Source organism: Drosophila albomicans, chromosome 2L (genome assembly GCF_009650485.2).
Source record: "Drosophila albomicans strain 15112-1751.03 chromosome 2L, ASM965048v2, whole genome shotgun sequence".
In the NCBI taxonomy this organism is placed as follows: Eukaryota; Metazoa; Arthropoda; class Insecta; order Diptera; family Drosophilidae; genus Drosophila; species Drosophila albomicans.
Genome location: NC_047628.2, coordinates 29,503,781 through 29,522,401, shown reverse-complemented (window position 1 = coordinate 29,522,401; position 18,621 = coordinate 29,503,781). Strand labels below are relative to the sequence as shown.

Genomic DNA, 18,621 nt, shown 5'->3' with positions numbered 1-18,621 from the left:
TATAATGAACACAATGCACATTTTCTTAAGTTCTCTCTCTCTCTGTCTCCCTTTTTCTTTCTCTCCACTGCGTGGCGTCAACTTTTTGCTGGCACTGTCCTTGCTCCTTTGCTTGTTACTTTCGCTGCTGCACATTGCCTGGTGCAACAATCTCGGCCAAACTTGATGATAAAGACATCAAGAGTATATCAGGCGGAGTATGAGCGGCAGGAGGCGGCAGCAGGCGATGGGCGTGGCTGGTTAGCAAGTTGCGCAAGTTTTTTGGTCGCATACATTTTATTTTTATTTTAGCTTCCTGTATTGAAATACAAAAAGGGACAATTGAGTTTGTCATTGTGTTTGTGACGGGAGAAGAAAGGATAATCATATGTTATATTAACATATTAGTTAATAAAAAATCTGGAATTTGCAATTTGAGTTATTAGAAGCTTCAAAATATATTTTTTATTTCTTTAGATCTTTTTTTACTTTGACATTGTCATTGAAAAGCTTATTATTATTATTATTTTATTTATTTCGAAACTCATTATGCATTTCTTTTTAAATACAATAGAAAGGGTATAATGCAGTCGCTAAGCAGATCTTCAACCATCTCCTAGCTGTTTTTTTTTCTGGCTGGGCTAACAAAGAGGCAACATGGCAAATTGCATTGTTGATTTTCATTTTCAAGCCTGAGCTGTCTCCTCGAGTGTCTCCCACTTTTGTCTCTCTGCGTGTGTCGCCTCCCGGTGGCAACACAATGCTGCGTGGGCTGCGGCGGGAGAGGGCGACACTTAGCGTCAGGAAACCCTAGCAAATGTGTGTCCCACTCTCTTTTGCTCATTCAAAGTCATTGCTGCGTATTTCCCACTTTTTCCAAATGCCGTCGACAATGGCCAAGTTACCCTGAAATAAAAAAGAATAAAAAAAAAAACAAAAAATTGCCGTTGCCAGTGGAAAATCTGTTGCAAAATGCATTTTGATTTGAAACTTTTGCCAAACTTTAGTGCGAGCGCATCTGAAAAAACAATGCAAACAGCACAAGCTGCATCACAGCATGTCTCATATAAAAAAAAGCCCTTTATAGTCATAGCTATATTCAACCCTTGATGTTTTAAAAATGTGTTTACTTTCCTCATCATTTTTAATTTCGAAATTAAATGACTTACTCTTAAGAATTGCTTTGCAATAATGTTATATTACTAATATTATGTTTCTTTCAGATTTCCCTTAAGGATTAACAACAGCTTCTTCATTGGGAATTCCCAAATAAAGGTGAGTACTTTTTCTAAATATAATTAATTCAAATAGTTAAATTTAGATCAGTTTGATATTTATACTAAATAAGAAATTTAGTTTCTAAGACAATTCAAAGTGACTTTGTCTGACATTCGATAGAGTATCAATCGATATCATACTCTCTGAAAAGCAAATACACACATGCTTCATCGTTCCCAAGAACTTTCTCATCATAATAATATTTATTTAGTAGCCTCAATGTGATGATCTTTAATCTATCGCTGCAGCATTTCTGCATAAATTTCAGTGCCAAGGTAAAGAAAACAGAAAACTGAAAAGAAGAAAAAAAAATGCTGACACGCTTCAGAACTTATTTTGTTTTGATCAAATGTGGCAACTGTTTTATTTCTCTGTTAGTCAGAATGCTTCTAGATCGACTTGACGTGTCCATCTAAATTTAAACATATTTTATGCATGTGACATGTTCAGTATTTGATTTAATTAAAATGCATAGCATAGGCTCTCGACTTGGACACATAATTCAAGGAGTTAGGGAATAAATTAGTAGAGAGAGAGAGAGTCCTGATGAAATACAACTGAGCAAGATCGATGGGGAGCTTTGTGTTGATAGTGCAGTGAGAAAAGCATTTTCCGAGAGAGAAAGAGAGAGAGAGGGAGAAATACATTTTCTTGGTTAGTTAAAAATAGCCAAACACATTAGAAAAGCGCTCAGTTTTCTGCGAGCTGGCCGTGTGAAAAGTTCCTACGAACGACGGATAGAAAATTGAAAATTTTCCAACGACGCGCAAGCATACATATATATACATTATCATATGTATACTATAGATTTACTTAAACAGCCAAACTAAGACCTCTACCTATACCTATACTATATATATACATATATAGATATACTCGATTTGGAGAAGTCGCAGAGTTTTGAATTGGGGGCGACTTCTTTGAAATGTGGCCAAGTTTTTGGCTGTTGGCTAGTAAAAAGTGAAAGTCAATAAATATTGCGAAATCGCGCGTGTGATCGAACATATATAGAATTATTGTACTACGAATTCTATAGCGCGTGTGTTTGTGCCAAGATTGCGTTGCGTTGCGTTCTTTTTGTTGTGTTCAAGTTAAAACGAACCGCGGTGGGATCAACTGATCGTCGAGACCAGAGAAGAAGGAGAACGCAGCTGGCAGCAGTTCTTTGTGTTCGATCTGCCTCTTTGGGGGCACTAAAAGAAAAGTCGCATTAAAACCAAACGATCAACGGCGAAGGCGCAACACAAAGTAAACAACAAGTGCAATAAATCGACTGCATTTCACATACCAGCGGATTGTTCTTTGTTCTTCGGCAAGAATGGGCAATGCCGAGTCCACGCAGACATCGAATGAATCAGCGCCAACGTCGAGTGACGAGCCGCGCTGGACTGAGATCGAGCATGAGAATCTAATTCTACAGCAGCTGCCGACGGAGAAGCCAACAACGGACATGGACGAGACGTCAGGAGAAACTATAGCTGAAACTGAGCGTGAGCAATCGCTTGAGGAGTTCAAAGAGGAGTTGCAAAGCAAGCGAGAGGCTCGACTGAGTGCAGTGCAGAATATGCGCGAGGAGATGACCAAGTTGCGTCAGCAATTGGCTGCTGAGCAGGCGGAGAATCAACGACTGCGTCACAAAGCGGGAGAGTCGTCCAAGGTTGCCACCGAGGTGGAGGAAGAGTCGGAAGTGAAGACGGAGTCGCAGACCGTGGATGAGGATGATGAGAATCCAAGCAGTCGCAGTCGACATGCCAATATTGAACTAGCCAATGCACAGCTTGCTCTGCAGTTGGCCAATGCGGATAATCTGTCGTTGCGGGGTGAAGTGGAGGTGGTGCAACGCCAGGTGGGCACACTCAAGGAGGTCATCTGCTGCTGCAAGCAGATGCTCAGCGTCAAGGAGGAGCAGTGTGCACAGGTTAGCTAGCCAACTGAATGTGGAAACTTGTTTGACTAAATCCGTTACTCTTAGCTCAAGATGAAGCTTCAGGAAATTGAGAACTCGTTCAGTGAGCGCGAGATGAAGATCATGTCCAACAATCTGAGGCAGGAATACGAGCGTCAGTTGGTCAACATACGACAATTGAGACAACTGTACGAGGAGCGTCAGAGAGTCGCAGCAGCGGAGTACGAAAATCTCCAGCGTTTGATCTCGATCAAGAAGGACGAACTGATTGCCGAGCAGGAGAAGTAAGTGGAAAATAAGAAAGAGAGATTCCTCCACTGAGTTGCCTTATTCAATTTACAGAACAAAGAGCTTCGAAGAGCGCAATCAGCTGCTCAACAAGGAGCTGGAAACAGCCAACGAGGAGCTGGCCAAGTTGCGCGAGGAATGCGGTGAACACAAGTTCGAGAAGCGCGTGCTCAAGGAGCAAGTGAGCGCCGTTAATCTGGTAGGAATAGTTTATCCAATTCAATGCGGACTTCAACTCACTTTCAATTCTCTCAGCTCTTTAGCCAGCTAGTCATGGGTTTCAATGGCAAGCATAATATGGATATCGATCGCTTAACCCTAATGCTGGAGGAGAATCGCGATCTGTTGAATGAAATGACCCAAGCCGAAGGCAGCTGCAGCGATGGCGCCACACTGCCCAAATTACTCTTCGAGCTAGTTGAACAGGCGGCTAAGTCCGGACAACCGGCGGAAAGCGACAAAAGCCGCAGCGCAACGCCAACTCCAGAAGCAGGAGAGGAACCTGCTGCTGTTGAGGTCATGAACGAGGACATCACCGACAGTGTCAAGCGGGAGCCAAGCGCCAGGAAGCTGAAGAGAAGGCAGAGTGGAGGCGCTGGAGCTGGAGCTGCGGCTTCGTTAAAAAGCCATGAGCCCGAAATTATGGGCAAAGTTGCCACGGCGCAAGAAATCATTGGCAACTTGCCAAAAGTTTGGAAAGTGTTGATGGAGCTCTTGAGTCACCACAAAATCGAGCGCGTGCAGTTTGAAGAGCTGCCGGCAGCTGTGTCAGCCACAACAGCAGGAGCAACAGCAGCAACAGCAACAGCATCAGCAGCAGGAGTGGGAGCAGGAGCCAAGGCTGGAGAGCTGAGCGTCAGCAAGACCTACATCAAGCTGAAGGTGAGTTGGGAGGAGCAATGTTGTTACTGTGTTGCGCTCAAGTGCTGCGGACAATCGGGCTTGTTAGTTGTCGTATCCGGTTAGCTGATGAAGTGCAGCATTCTCCCAAATGCCCTCAGCAGTTCCTGCTCTGGCGCTGAACGTGCCACCAAAACTAGGACCGATGCCGAGGCCGACGCCGAGACCGAGGCTGTTGCAAAGTTTTGCATTATTCACTTAAGCGCTTTATTTAGTGAAGTGCAGCAGACAGGCAGGCAGGCTGCGGGAGTCCAGCAGCAGTTTAACCTGCAGTCGCTTCATTATTGCTGACGTCCTGTGCTGCTGCCCTCGATGGATGATAGAGAGGAAGGCAGGCAGACAGGCAGTGAAAGTGGGAGTCAGTTTTGTTGTGCGCATAATTGAATTTATCGGTCAGTTGGCAAGCACAAAACATGTTGCATACTTTTAGGCTTGTGGATTAGCAGCAATGCATTGAGCGGTCAGGTCAGTCGGTTGATAAGCTAGTAAACTCCGTAGCGAAGCCTTCACAAATTAACTAATTATCCAGAAATAAGCTTAGCAAGGCTTGTAATATTAAAGCATAATTCCTGTGGAAAGGTGCTGATTTATAAAGAAAATATTGGCAAAGTAAAGTAAAGTTTAGAACGAAATTTAATTTCATATAATTTCGTTCAAACTAGCTAAGTTTTTCTTAGAAAAACATAAACAGAACACCAAGCCATTCAATCTATAATTTCTAATCTATATATTTCTTCAAAAATACTTCAGTTTTAAAGAGAAAGATTACAAGTAGCAGAAACAGTAAATGATATGAAGCTCGGTCCATTGTTCAGCACTTTATTGAATGAATTGCCATTAAATTGTCGTTTGACCTTGTTCAACCTAGGATCTGATTATGGAGAAAAAGTCGTTGGTGAAGGAGACGAATCGACTCAAGACTCTCAACTGTCACCTGGATAACAGGCTCAATGAGCAGGAGAAACGTTTGAGTGCCGTGAGCTTAGAGCTAACAAAGACCTGGCATCTGGTGGGCAAAATGCAGCGACAGCATCGACAGCTGCATACCCAGGAGCAAATTCTGCGCTATCAATTGCAGCAGAAGCGACGCTTGCTTAGCGAGCTTAAGGATGAGTTGGAGTACTGTCGTCGCAAGTGGGCTTTAGCCCGGGCCAAGCACGATGAGAGCCAGGAGCTGTGCAACGATTGGCGTCGCGAGTTTGCACGTCGTAAGCTCGAGGATGCCAATCACTCGGCGGAAAGCGGTTACAGTGACTCTGGACCGCCGTCCGATGAGGATTCCGCTCGCGCTGCGGGCGGTGATAAAATAGCTGCTGCAGTGGGAGCTGCTTCAGCTGTGGAGCCCTCTTCATCTGGCCATTGCCGGCGCAAGCACTTGAGGGATCAATTCGAGCACACACGTAAAATCAAGCGCATGCAGAGCACATCTCCGGGACGCCAGGCAGCTGCCCAAGAAGATGAGGGTGAGGAGATTGTGCTGCGTTGGAACAGCGCTCCACCCACTTGTGGTTGGCGTGAGTATGAGATCGAAGATGTAGCTGATGATGATGATGACCTGGCCGATGACACGGAGGATGTTGCGTCGACTTCCCGCGGTGCTGTGCCCAAGGCTACGCACAGTTCACGCAGTAGGCAGCGGGGCAAGCTTGAGCTTGACTCATCTTCGCCTGGCCCTGCAACCGACGCTGGCACTGCTAGTCGCATTCAGAAGCTGGAGGAGCAGTGCAAGTCGCTAATTCAGCAGGTGTTAGAGACCTCCGGCAATCGCGAACGTCTCGAGATACAGCTCTGTCGCTTCCAGGACGAAATTTCACCAGCCCAACATGCTGTGCCCTTGGATGAGTTCATCAATCGCAAGCGCCTGGAGCGCATGACGCGTGCTAGCTCCGCACCAGCAACAGGCAGCTTGACGCCACGCGAAGAGGAATACACACGCAAGCGCTCGGAGAGATTGGGTCGCTTGGAGGAGGAGTCTCGTCAGTTGTTGTCGCGGATCAAGCGCACAACAGACCGCGGACACTATCTAAAAAAATCACTAGATCGCATACGCCGCGCACCAAGTCGCGAGGCTAGCTTTGAGAGCAACACCGAGGAGGAACCTAAGGAGGAAGCAGCAGCCGTTCAGGAGCAGCCTTCAACATCGCAATCGCCACTCACCGCCGAGGAGGAAGCCTACACGTCCCGACGAGCTGCACGTTTGCAGCGCCTGGAGCAGGAGAGTCAACAACTGTTGTCACAACTCTCTAGGAATACGGAACGTGGAGAAAGTCTAGCCAACCGATTGGATACCCTCCACGAACGTCATGATAATGGGGAGCAGCAGCCTCAGGTCAGAGAAACTACTCCAACAGCGACACCTGAAACGGTGACCAGCATATCTTTGACAGTCGAACAGCGCCTGGAGGACATTGAGCGCGTCTCTGCCAATCGTGCCGAGCGTTTGCGACGTCTGGAGCAGCAAGGCAATGAGTTAATCGCACGCCTGAGCAACACTTCCGAGCGTGGCACTGCAATGATTAATCGCATTGCGGAACGGGAAGCAAATCGCAGACAGGAGGCGGAACTGGTGGAGCAAGTGATGCCCACAGAGGAGGCCACAAGCAGCAGCATTGCCAGCAGTTGCATTGTGGATAATGTGGGCGAGGTTACCGATGAAGCTGCCTGCTGTGTGACTGTCACCACTACTTCCAGTCAGCTGGCCATTCAGCAGCAGTCCACCGGTGCTATACCCAAGACTACCAGCAGTTCTAATCGGAGTCAGAGCTCAAAGCCGGTTGCTCAGCTGTGTGCAGCACTACGTCACGATGATGCCACCAAAAAGCGGAGCAGCAACACTATAGCGGACCAGGAAAAGGTCTCCGATATGCCGAAGAATGAAGCTGAATCCCTCGAAGATATGGTGCAACGACTACGAGCGATTCCCTATCCAGCAGAAGGACTCGAAAAGGAGGAAAGTGAGCAGCAAAAAGAACAAGAAACAGAAAAGGAGGTATTTAAAGAGGATGCCGAAGCTGAGAACGACTCCGAAGACAACGAAGCAAAAGATGGAAAAAACGATGAATGCCCTAAGGAAGAATAAGAGTTAATCTGTGAATGAGGAATCGAAGCTGTAGAGAGAAGAATGAGAATGAGAAAGAACGAGAAGCAAACCCCTTTAAGAAGGAATTTAGCAAGAAGAATACTTGCAATACCCAAAACGAATATGTTCATTAGAATTTACTTTATGATTACGAATACGAATACTCGCTCTTAAAACTGCGTCACATTCAATCAATTGCCAAATAAACGATTTCTATATCTATTTCTATATAAATTTGCATGTGAATAATCAATTTACTTCTATGGTGATAGCTCTCTTGGTGCAACATTCATAGTAGAAAGTGTCTTTTTATATAACTATTATTGACTTATTGATTAACTGTCGAATTTATCATTCAAGCAAGAATCTTAAATTATCTAATTTATTCCTTTCGATGGCATATATTTATTGGATTGGAAAAGTAACATATCCCCAAAGAGCTCTACGATAAGCCAGCTAATAAAATAGCTTAATTTTAGACGGGCGATGGGATTGCGCAAAGTATTAGATGCGCGCAGTTGACGGGATTTCGCATAGATTTCTTTGGGACTCATGTGCTCACTTAGACACGCATGCAGCCATGACATTGTGGCCCCTCCCCTTTCCATCCTCTTTTCCCAGCAACATTGCTGGACGTGGTTAGTAAGTGGAGGGGGAGAGTAAGCGGGGGCATGTGTCGCATTATCGTCAGTGCATATGCAAGTGAAAATGCTGCTGCAAGTCCGCTAACTACTTAGTTAGCGAAATCTGCTTCGTTTTATGCAAATTCAGAGACGCCAACAACCCCACGTACCACGTCCGCATCCCTTTTTACCCCCCTTGGCTCTACGGCTTGCAGTCGAAAGTGTTCAGGCATAAAAACAACATAGGTTCATATGCTTTTAAAACGAACAGAGATTCTACATTAACTTATCCGTCGTCGTCGTCGTCTTCTTCAGCATTCACTGTCAACAGTTTGTCCCGCCCTTGGCCACCCTTTCACATCCCTCACATGAAATAAGAGGACGCCGCTCTCAGTGGGACTTTGTGCAATATAATTGCAAATTTTGTCTGGCAAAAGTTGAAGTTTTATTCACTTAAATGTATATTCAATTTTAGTTAGAGTCAGCTTAAATTGATTTTTTAAATATTTACTTTATAATTTACCCTGTAAAAATCGTAATATTCATTTATTTTATTAAATTTTAATATATTATCAATTATCTTCTCTGGGTTCAAACTTTAAGCATTGCTTGCCTTAACATGTCTGTTAATCCAGCGTTGACAGCGCGCTGTAAAACATGTCATCCAGTGATTACATGTCTGTTAACAGTTCATTCTGTTGCTGTTAACATTTACCCCTGTGTAAATGAACACTTCCAGTGCTAGCGAGCAACACGTTTGACGAAGTGGGGCTCGAACATGTTTAACAGGCTGTTGAGCTCATACAACTCGCAGCGAGCTGCAACCGATGTAAAAGTGTTGCATACTTTACAGCGTATAAGAGTTTGGCGCCATCTGCTGGCCAACAAGACCACTATTGCCAGCTTTAGTTTTAGAACACATGTTGCGCGGTAGATGGCGCTACTCAGAGCTTTTTTAGCCGGCACATAATTAGATGAAAGCCAAACGCATTTGAAATCGAGCATCGTTGCTTAATTGCTGTGGGAGGTGGTGACACGCCCACTCACTAAAAAGGGCTACCAAGCAAGAAATTGTATACAAATTGTTGCGGTGTTAACTGCAAAGCTGTTCTTGGCTGTGCGCCTGCAACTGCTGCAAAACGTCAAATTAATAAACAGCCGGACGTACCACAAGCTGTGAAAAAGCAATCTTGGCCATGGCGTGTCCCAAAGTCCAGACCAAAGAGTGTTTTCCAGCTCTGCTTAGTTTTCGTTACCAGTCTTCTTGGCCTGCAAGATTTATGCAGTTCGCGCTAAGCAAGCGCCGCCGAGATACTCGCTCTCTCTCTCTCTCTCACTCTGAGTCTCTTCGGTTTTTGGGCTGCGTAATCTAATTTATTAAAAGTGCAGCATCTGCAACTGGGATCGAGACTGACTGTGGAGCTGGGCTCGTTTATGCTTTTGATTTACGCTCAAATAAATTAAAATATCATAAAAAGGAAATTAAAATTCACTCACATAACAAAAGCCCAAGTTCAACTTTACTTAAGTCTCTGGCCATGGTCTCAGAGTCGCGGTCTTGGTCGCGGTTCTTCGACTCGCCGCGGGCTTTTAACTAATTTTTAAACAAGTAAAAATACAAATAAATATTTTAATGTGTGATTTACGACAATGAGACGCACAGGGGGTCGATCGTCGGTCTTCGACTTCGACTTCGACTCTCCATCTCCATCTTCGTCTTGCTTCTCTTGATCTTCGTGGCTTTGCTGCATTTAAATTGGATTTGTGCGCTTCTGGCGCTCAGCATCACTTCACCTGGCGCATGAAGCGAGGGGGTAGCGGGGAGATGGAGGGGGATGCGAGCCACGCCTTGTGCCCACAATGAAATACAATTTAAGCGCCTTTAATGAACTGCGAGCAACGAAGTAGTCCTGTTAACTGCAAGCCAAGAATTCAGCACTTAAACAAGAGTTGCTCAACTGGCAAATACCCTGTAACTAGCAAATCACTTTAATTTGCATAATTTTTAAAATAACGAACAACTTTTTTGATAGATAAAAGTTAGCTATAAAACGATACATTTAATAGACATTTTTATTAACTTCATCTGCATAAAATTTCACCGAAAAATCGTTAAATTATTTATTGTTGCATTATTTGTTTGTTTTATTGCGATTCGCTGGCATATCTTCTAACCTCAGGGTAGCGTAATGAGTTTTAAAAATGAAATTTCGAAATTATTTGATTGGCGCATAAAAGTCGCCATATTTAACGATCGCAGCGGATTTTATTAATTGGCGATAATTAATTGAAGATTTATGTGAACGGGAGAGAAGAAGAAGAAGTTGGGAGACTGCGAAAGTCGTTTTTGCATTTGCGCACATAAAAATCGCATAAAACGAGTCGACAAATCGATGCTCTAACAGTTAATGAGCATGAATTCGAGAGCAATTTCAATCACCAAAAGACCAGAAGGGGAAACGCTGCAATTGCTGGCAATTAATTAAAAAGCCATTGACATTCATAAAGAGTAAATTGTGGCAACAGCCAGAAGGGGCACTTGCAACGGAAGTCATCGCCTTGGCATAATGTGTATTATGAAATGCAGCAACAACAATTCGTCAGACACCTCAAGAATGGCGAAGAGAGAGAGGGGAGGAGACGAGGAGGTGCTGCGGGGTACAAGTATTTATCAACAGGCTGAGCGATCGATACCAAAACACCTGCCAGCCTAGTGATGCATCAAAAAGATGTTGATGATGCTGCTGCCTGCCTGCCTGCCTCATGTTGCATGTAACGAGCGCGAAAATAATGCGCGAAATGTGGAGCAACAGCAGCAGCAACAGCAGCGATCAGTCATGGACAAAGGCGTTGCCTGGTTGCTGTGGCAAGTGCAAGTCCATGGCCATCGTATCCTCTCGTCTCTGGTGGCGACTGACAGAATTATAATCAATTAGCGTAGCGGACGGCGTGAGCGCATATATAAAATTATATAGAGAGCGAGAGGCTCTCGAGAAGCAGTTGCAGTTGAAACTTCGTCGCGTTGGGCAATTTGGTTTAAATTAAAATAAATTCAATTACGAAAACATGAAAATCCATTACGCAAATTATTGTCATTAAAAGCGCAATTTTCATTCGTTGCATTTACGAACATATTTTTTGATTAAATTTCTGACGCGAAGTGAACAATACAAAAGACTTAGGCAACGAACTTGACAGTGTACTCTGCTGTGCAACTTGAGCACTCCAGTGCAGCGTCTGACTATCGCATCTGAACTATTATCTGTCGGCTGACTATCTCTGACTGGTTAATTAATTAATTATAAGTCAAGCGATTAGCATAGCCCACAGATTGGCCAAGCAGCTAAGGCAGCTGCCTCCGCTTTCATTGTCTCTGTCTCTGTCTCTGACGCTGTCTCTTCTCACAGTCTGTCCGCCTCTGGGATTAGCTCGCTGATTACGTCGCATCTCACACACGTCCAAAACAAAGGCAACGAAAAAAAAACCGCTTTCATTCATAGATACACAGGCGACGACTTCAACGAGAGCAACAACGGGCAAACGGGTTATAAATGTTAAACGATTTGATAGATAAGATACAAACATACGTATATACTTATATATATATACTCTGATACCTGTATGTTGCCGTTGGGAACACGCTGCCGAGTGTCGCACTTAATTTGTTTAATTTCCTTGACGTTTTTTTTTTTGCTGCTCGCTTCTTATCGTATCGCCTTACACTAGACGACAGGTTTGCAGCCATCGCGTCTCGCTATTTAAGTGAGCTTAATTGCATTAGAGCTTTAATCTACTTTTAAAGCTCAATTTAGTCCGAGATTGATTTCGATTTGCAGCTTTAAGAGCTTTCCAAATTATAGAGTATGCTAAACTTCATTCTCTATTTTATTTATAGTATAAACTGAAGCAAGCGCTGACGTAGAAGTTTAGCTTACTCTATAATTTAGGTTTGCTTAAGCTCATAAATAGAATTGCGAATAAATTTTGTTTTTTTTTATACTACTGTATTGCATTGTTTAAAGTTAACATTTTTATTACCCTTATTATTTATGCTGCTGAAACTAAATTAATACTTTGTTTAACTTGAAACTGCAACTGAATTTTAACCTAATGAATACTCGAATTTTATATGTTAGGTATTCAACCGTATAATTCATAAAAAAAACTAGCTTATTTGCTTTTTGTTTTTTCTAAGTTGTTTAATAAAATTCATTTAATTGCTTTTGTTTGAAATAAATTTAAAAAATTAAGAATTCTACAGTCTATTGTGCTCGACTGTGAGATATCCGATACCTAATATGAAATATTATAATACAAAATTAATATACCGAAAAAATACTAAATACATACCAAAGGGTATATAGTATATTGATATAGTATTCAAAATATACCATAGAATTTAAAATATATCTGATTGTCAGTTTATTTTTTATAGTAGTAGTAGTAGTAGTATACAAAAATACTATAAATATACCAAAGATTATATTTGGTATGTTGGTATAGCACTACATTAAAAATATACCAGATGGTCAGCTAATCTTTTATAAGGTGCCTTCTAGATCGTCTCGGCTGTTGACGCTTTTTAAGAATATACTTGTATATATTATTTTTTATTACACACATTTCACGCAAGCACTAAATTATAATACTCTTCTCCCCTATGGGTAGCGGTTAAAAAAGATGATGTGCGGATATCGAAAAATGTGATTTACTTCATATATCTCTAAAATTTTTGTATGTTCCACACTTCTCATTATTAATTCGTATTTTATTTTTTTCATTTCAGATTTTGCTAAATGTAAGTACGCAATTTTTAATATTTATTGAAGAACTTTTACTAAAAGTTTGAAGCAAATGCTTCATTAAATATATTTGGGCTTGAGCATCTCTAAAGTCTTGAGTTCAACGCATCGAGTGTCATCCATTGTTCAAGTTCAATTGCAATTTGAATTGGCAAAGAGCTTCCCTGTTGCTCAGTGCCTGGCTAAATAGTTGTTTGTAGCCGGTGTATGTTGATATAACCGTCGTCTGTCCACATCCACGTCCGAGTTGGAGTCCGAGTCCGAGTTTGAGTTTGAGTCTGAGCTGCAGTTACGAAAATTGCTAGACCAAACAAAAACCAAACTACTTAGCCGCACACTCGCCTGGTAATTGAAAATCGATAATCTCTTTGAACCAGTTTGGCTCTCGACTTGAGACTCTCGAGACTCTCGAGACTCTGTGCATCATGCCACGCCACGGCAAACCGCCATATTGTGTCTTTGTTACATACAAACTCAAATATATATATATATATATCGATATACAACCGCAAAAGTATGAACCGCAAATCGTCTGCAAATTGCAACCACAAGCTAACTGAGAGGAGGATTTGGCTCTTGAGGATGCCAAAGCTGAGGGAGGAGACGATTGATTTTAGCACGCTTAATGGTTATTGGTTTAGGCCAAGTGAAAGAGAGCCAGCAAAAGGGGGGAAGGGAACGGGAACGGGTGGCTCGTTGCCAGTTGTTGGCCTGGTAATAACCTCCATTTATTCAACAACTGCCACACCATAAATTACAAATAATTCGATTTACACAAGATTTTCACTCTTAATGGCCGAAAATGGGCAACGGATCAACGGCGATCAGCGATCGACCATCGACGATCAGCGTTCAGCCGTGAAAATAATGATGAAAACAAACAAAACTTAATAAGATTTCTTCGGCACAGTAATTGCGAAATCTGCGCAAAATCTTTCAAGTTCGAAGAGCAAAACTTACCAGCTCAAAATGGCACCTGAAATTGTTAATTATCAGCTCTCTGCGAACTTCGACTCGAATGCGAAGAGCTGAACTGCCGCATTAAGCCATTAAGTTGGAACTTTTGCAGCGGTGTGTTGGGCCTGTCACCAAATGCCACAAATGCCAGCCTAAATGGCAAATTAGTGACCTGCTTTTCTGCTCCTTTTTGGGCACGCCTAAAAATGTCCCCAATCGATGGTTCAGTCTCCTCCAGCAGCAGCTGCTCAACTGCTTAACTGCTCAGCTGCCGCGCGGCCTATTTCATTTCACATATTTATATACCCTGTTTTACCCTGTTTTCTTAAGATTCGATTCTCTCAGTTTAAATTCCGAGTGTGTTTATTTTAGTTTATGAACTTATAATTATTATTTATCGATTCAATTCTTCATACTAGTTATCCATGCAAGTTCGTTCACGTCTTGACGTCATCGATATCTAACCTGCTATCAATCTATCGCGTCATCAGTATACCGATATATCATCAATATTTTTACAATTGTGTCTTTATCAAGTTGAAGAAAACACAAAAGTTGGCTCAGCTTTCGATCAATTCTGACTAAACTTGTTAAGATACTCTCTTAAATTAGACATCAATTTGATAGTAAACTTCTCCATAAACTTATGTGTTCATAAGGCAGAATTTGTCAGTTAAAATCTTCAATTACAAAGTTAGTTTTTGGCTAGCTGTGTTAGAATATTTTGTGATCCTTGGTTGAACGTTTAATCAATTCTTCCAGTTATATATGGTCATAGTCATTTAAAGCCAAATCATAGTACAATTTTATAGGATATAATGCTCAATAAAGTTGTCCACTTATCGTAAGAGCTTTGAAGAATAAAATTTCAATCAAAGAACTCTTTCTAAGACACTTCTCTTAGAATGTATTTTTATTTTCAAACTCATGCTGCTTCAAAGATCTTTGGCTAATCTTCTAATATATATCTAACTCTTACTATAATTTGATCTGATCGTCAACGAATTTCTCCTTTTACACTTGGAATCTGTTAGATTAAAACCTCAACACATTTTTATACACTTCCATCAGAATATTTTCTTATTTTTAAACTCATGCTGCTTCAAAGATCTTCGGCTAATCTTCTTAAGATCTAACTCTTATTATAATTCAATATGATTGTCAACAAAGTTCTTTTTTTACACTTACAATATGTTAGTTTAAAACCTAAATTATACATCTCTTTCTTATAGACTTCTATCAGAATATTTTCTTTATATAATGCTACTTCACAGATCATCGGGAAGTCGTGCACTCTCGATTTGCAGCATTCGCTGCACACACATATTTTTATGATGTTGTTCTGCGCTTGTCAGATTGTGGCATGCCACAAATGCTTTACCATTGGTAATTTTAATTTGTTGCGAGCAGAAATTATAAATCGCATTTCGATGCCGATGCCGTCGAGAGCCTCGAGTTAATTATCGGCAATTAGCGGCAACTGCTCTCTATTCGTACTCCATACCAAGTAGCTAAGTGCAGCGTCTAACAAAGGAGTGTAAAGAGGGGAGAGAGAGAGGAAGAGAGGGGCTCGCTGTAGTTACGCCTCGGCATTTGAAGCTGTGACGGAGCTGCGTTTGATGTTCGCTGGCTGTGAGAGTTGAGATCTCGCTGCCTGATTAGCCTAATCTAATCTTACACGCTAAACACCTACACATCGAAGCAGACAACAGACAGCTGAAGAGAAACAAAAGAAGAAACTGTTGGCCGGCTCATTAGCAGCTGCGTAGGGGCCGCATTCAAATGGTCAATCGACAACAACAACAATCACAGTTTAGGAGCCAACACATGTAGATAGATAAGCTAAGGAGGCGTAGATAATGCCCTCTAGATTTTTATGCTTATTTAATTAGTTTGATATTCGATTTAAATTATGCATTCAACTTGGATAGTCGGTTAGTCGAGCATTCGATCGCTGATCTGATCTGATATGCATACTAGAAATCTCTTCATAACTGCTCGAAATTCCGAAAATAAAAGCCAAAGTCAAAGTCAAAGCCAAGCCAATCTTATCACATGCTCACTTAAACAAATATCTATTTCGATCGAACGGAACTATCAATCGTCACTTAACTATTAACAGAGCAATCTTTTGAGACTGGTCTTTAGAGCAAGTTTTAAGCTCTTCTGAGATTATTTGCCAACTCACGCAGCACCACAGGAGTTTGTTTTATAGATTCAGCAGAATCGATTGTAATTTTAAAGCTATTTTGAATTGGTTTAGAATTCGAATATTATTTGTTTCTTTAATTTATTAACAATTTTGTTCGTTTCTTTTGGTTAGTATAATTTTGAGATTTAATTTTGAAAACTGCAATGGTTAAACTATACAACTATTTTCAGGGATCTACTAAAATTATGAAATATGTATTGAATTTCATTATTTATTTGAAGACTCTTAAGTGTGAGTCAAGTAATATTTTAGCTTGGAAGTTAACTTTCTTGAGTTTCAAAGTAAAGGAAATCAACAGCACCGTTTAAAGAATATTGTAAAATCAGAATTCATTTGAAGGTATATTTAAAATATGTAATTCTGTAATTAGCTTTTAAAAATTTGAAGTTAAATATTTTAAAGTTAAATTTTTTTATTTTGTTGCTGTTTTAGAAACTATAAATATATTGAGTAGAACAATTCTGAACAAGTAAGAAAGTGCAAAAGATACCAGATTATCAGTCAATCGTAGTAGTAGTATACAAGAATACTAAAAATATACCAAAGGCATTATTTGGTATGTTGATATAGTACTACATTGACAATTTTTAATAGGGTCGGATATGCCTTCTTCTGCCTGTTCCATATATTTCCTGGGTGATCAAAGTTATATTACCCTTCTAGTAAACTGGGTAGTAAACTTTACTTGGCCAAGAGTTTCGAGTGCTTAACGCTTCAGTTTAAAATTCTATTCAATTTAATTGACAGTATTGTGTTATTACGTTTAGCTCTTTCGATATAATGATATTCTGCAATTTAATGAATGGTAGCCTATAAAATATGCAGTTCAGGAAGGAATAAGAGGATCTCATTGTCTTGTCTTTAATACTATTATAATATAGATAGTTGCACAGTCGAGTCTCAGGTTTCAATTTGAGTTAATCATAGTCATATAGAAACTGCACTTAGCTTCATCACAACCACACACATACTCACTTACACACTTACACACACTGTTGCAATGCAGGTGTGTGTAGCTAAGTAGTATTCGGCTCCTTGTATCCATTGATCTCTTGGCTTCGCCTCGCCTGGCGTTGCGTTGTTGCGTGTTGTTTTAGCCTCGTGTTAAGTTGTTGCTGCTGCTGTTCTGGCTACCAATTGCAGTCAGACAAGGGGCAAGGGGTGAAGCAAAGGGGAAGTGAAGATGTGGTGCTGTGGTGTGTAGCTGCTGACTTCTCTGACATGTCGATAAGGATCAATGTTTGGCTGGGCTACGTTTTAATATCGTGTCGCCTCACTCTCTCTCTCTTCCTCTCTCTCTCTCTCTCTCTTTCTCTGTATGTCTGGCTGGCACACGCTGCCACGATTTGGGGCGTTGCCGCTCTGCAGCCAGAATCCTGATCCAACTGGTCAACCATATTTGTCTCAGCCTCAGCTGATGGATGAGGCAAAGCGGCAGACGAGGGAACAACAACATCACTTTACAGGAGTCACAGGTTTATATATAGAAGAAGAAGTCTCGCTTTGTCGTGAGTCATTTATATATGGCTTTATTATGTGTAAATCGAAGGGAACTTTCCCTTGTCTTGGCTTTGTATTTACGTTTTTTGGGTGGTTCGACGAAGAGTGCTTTGACTTTAGCTTGTCAATGCGCGACGTCTTTGATAACTAATTGCTGCGGCGCCAAATGCAGTTCCCTCTGCCCCCTCCCTCCCTCTGCTTGCCCCTCACTGTCCACTGTCTCGTGTGCATAATAAAAGTCACGTCGTTACCGTTTTGACGCATATAAGGGTCACTCAGTCTACCTGAGCGAGTGTGTGTCTGTGTGTGTGTGTTTCGATTGTAAAGTCAAGAGGTGTGTAATGACTTCTTATACACACCATTTGTGGCACTCGTCGCTACTCTTGCCACGGCAGCACGTGCAGCGTGTGACATGCAACACAAATGCAAAAAGTGAACAATTATGGCAACAAGTTAATTACGAATACGAATACGAATTCGATCCCGACGATCGCATATGGATCGAAAGGCATCGCCTGCAGCCGGAGATGCAGCTTCTCCATGCCTCGAGCTCTGCTCTTGCAGTGTTAATTTAATTTATGCACAGTCCAAGCAACAAACTGCATAATTTTCAACCGAAAACCAACCAAACACACAAGCAAAAGGAAAGGCATTTTACATTTTACATAAACCAAACACCGATTTTGGTCAGCATCGAGTTGGCGAGGCGACTCAGCGAGTCAGCGAGTGCAACTCGCGTTGAAAGTGTGCCAGGTCGAAATAGGGGCAGCTTGCAACCAACTGCATTCCAACGGACGCAATTCACTGTGGATATCCATGGATGCCCTAAAAGTGTTTTGGCTTCATTGCTAAAGAATTATTTAGAGACTTGCTAGAGAATTGAGTTAGTGGCAGATTTTATACTTGAAGCTTATCACGTTCTGACGAAACTACAAATTCAACGATATTATTATATTGAAAATATAAAATTATCTATAGAATTGTGAATGAATTGAGTTTAGTGGAAGAGTCTAAATTTAGTAACCTTCTTCTGTCAAATACTAATAAACAATCAAAGTAAAAAATATATTACATATTCAGCTCCAATTTATCAAACA

At 41.5% G+C, this 18,621-nt stretch overlaps 1 protein-coding gene across 1 annotated transcript; it reads left to right on the top strand.

The window, feature by feature from the left end:
- The first annotated feature begins 1,963 nt into the window (after positions 1-1,963).
- LOC117563561 (ciliary rootlet coiled-coil protein 2) lies at positions 1,964-7,664 on the top strand. Its single transcript, XM_034241940.2, has 5 exons — positions 1,964-3,175; positions 3,230-3,447; positions 3,506-3,650; positions 3,707-4,333; positions 5,220-7,664. The coding sequence occupies exons 1-5, from the start codon at positions 2,576-2,578 to the stop codon at positions 7,428-7,430; spliced, it is 3,801 nt and encodes a 1,266-aa protein (XP_034097831.1). The 5' UTR covers positions 1,964-2,575; the 3' UTR covers positions 7,431-7,664.
- Positions 7,665-18,621: the final 10,957 nt, after the last annotated feature.

What these genes read in the sequence shown, in the direction of transcription:
- LOC117563561 (XM_034241940.2), top strand. Translation starts at nt 2,576, where the DNA reads ATGGGCAATGCCGAGTCCACGCAGACATCGAATGAATCAGCGCCAACG. An exon ending in AAGTGAGCGCCGTTAATCTG is followed by an intron (nt 3,651 to 3,706) that starts GTAGGAATAGTT and finishes CAATTCTCTCAG; the next exon opens with CTCTTTAGCCAGCTAGTCAT. An exon ending in AGACCTACATCAAGCTGAAG is followed by an intron (nt 4,334 to 5,219) that starts GTGAGTTGGGAG and finishes TGTTCAACCTAG; the next exon opens with GATCTGATTATGGAGAAAAA.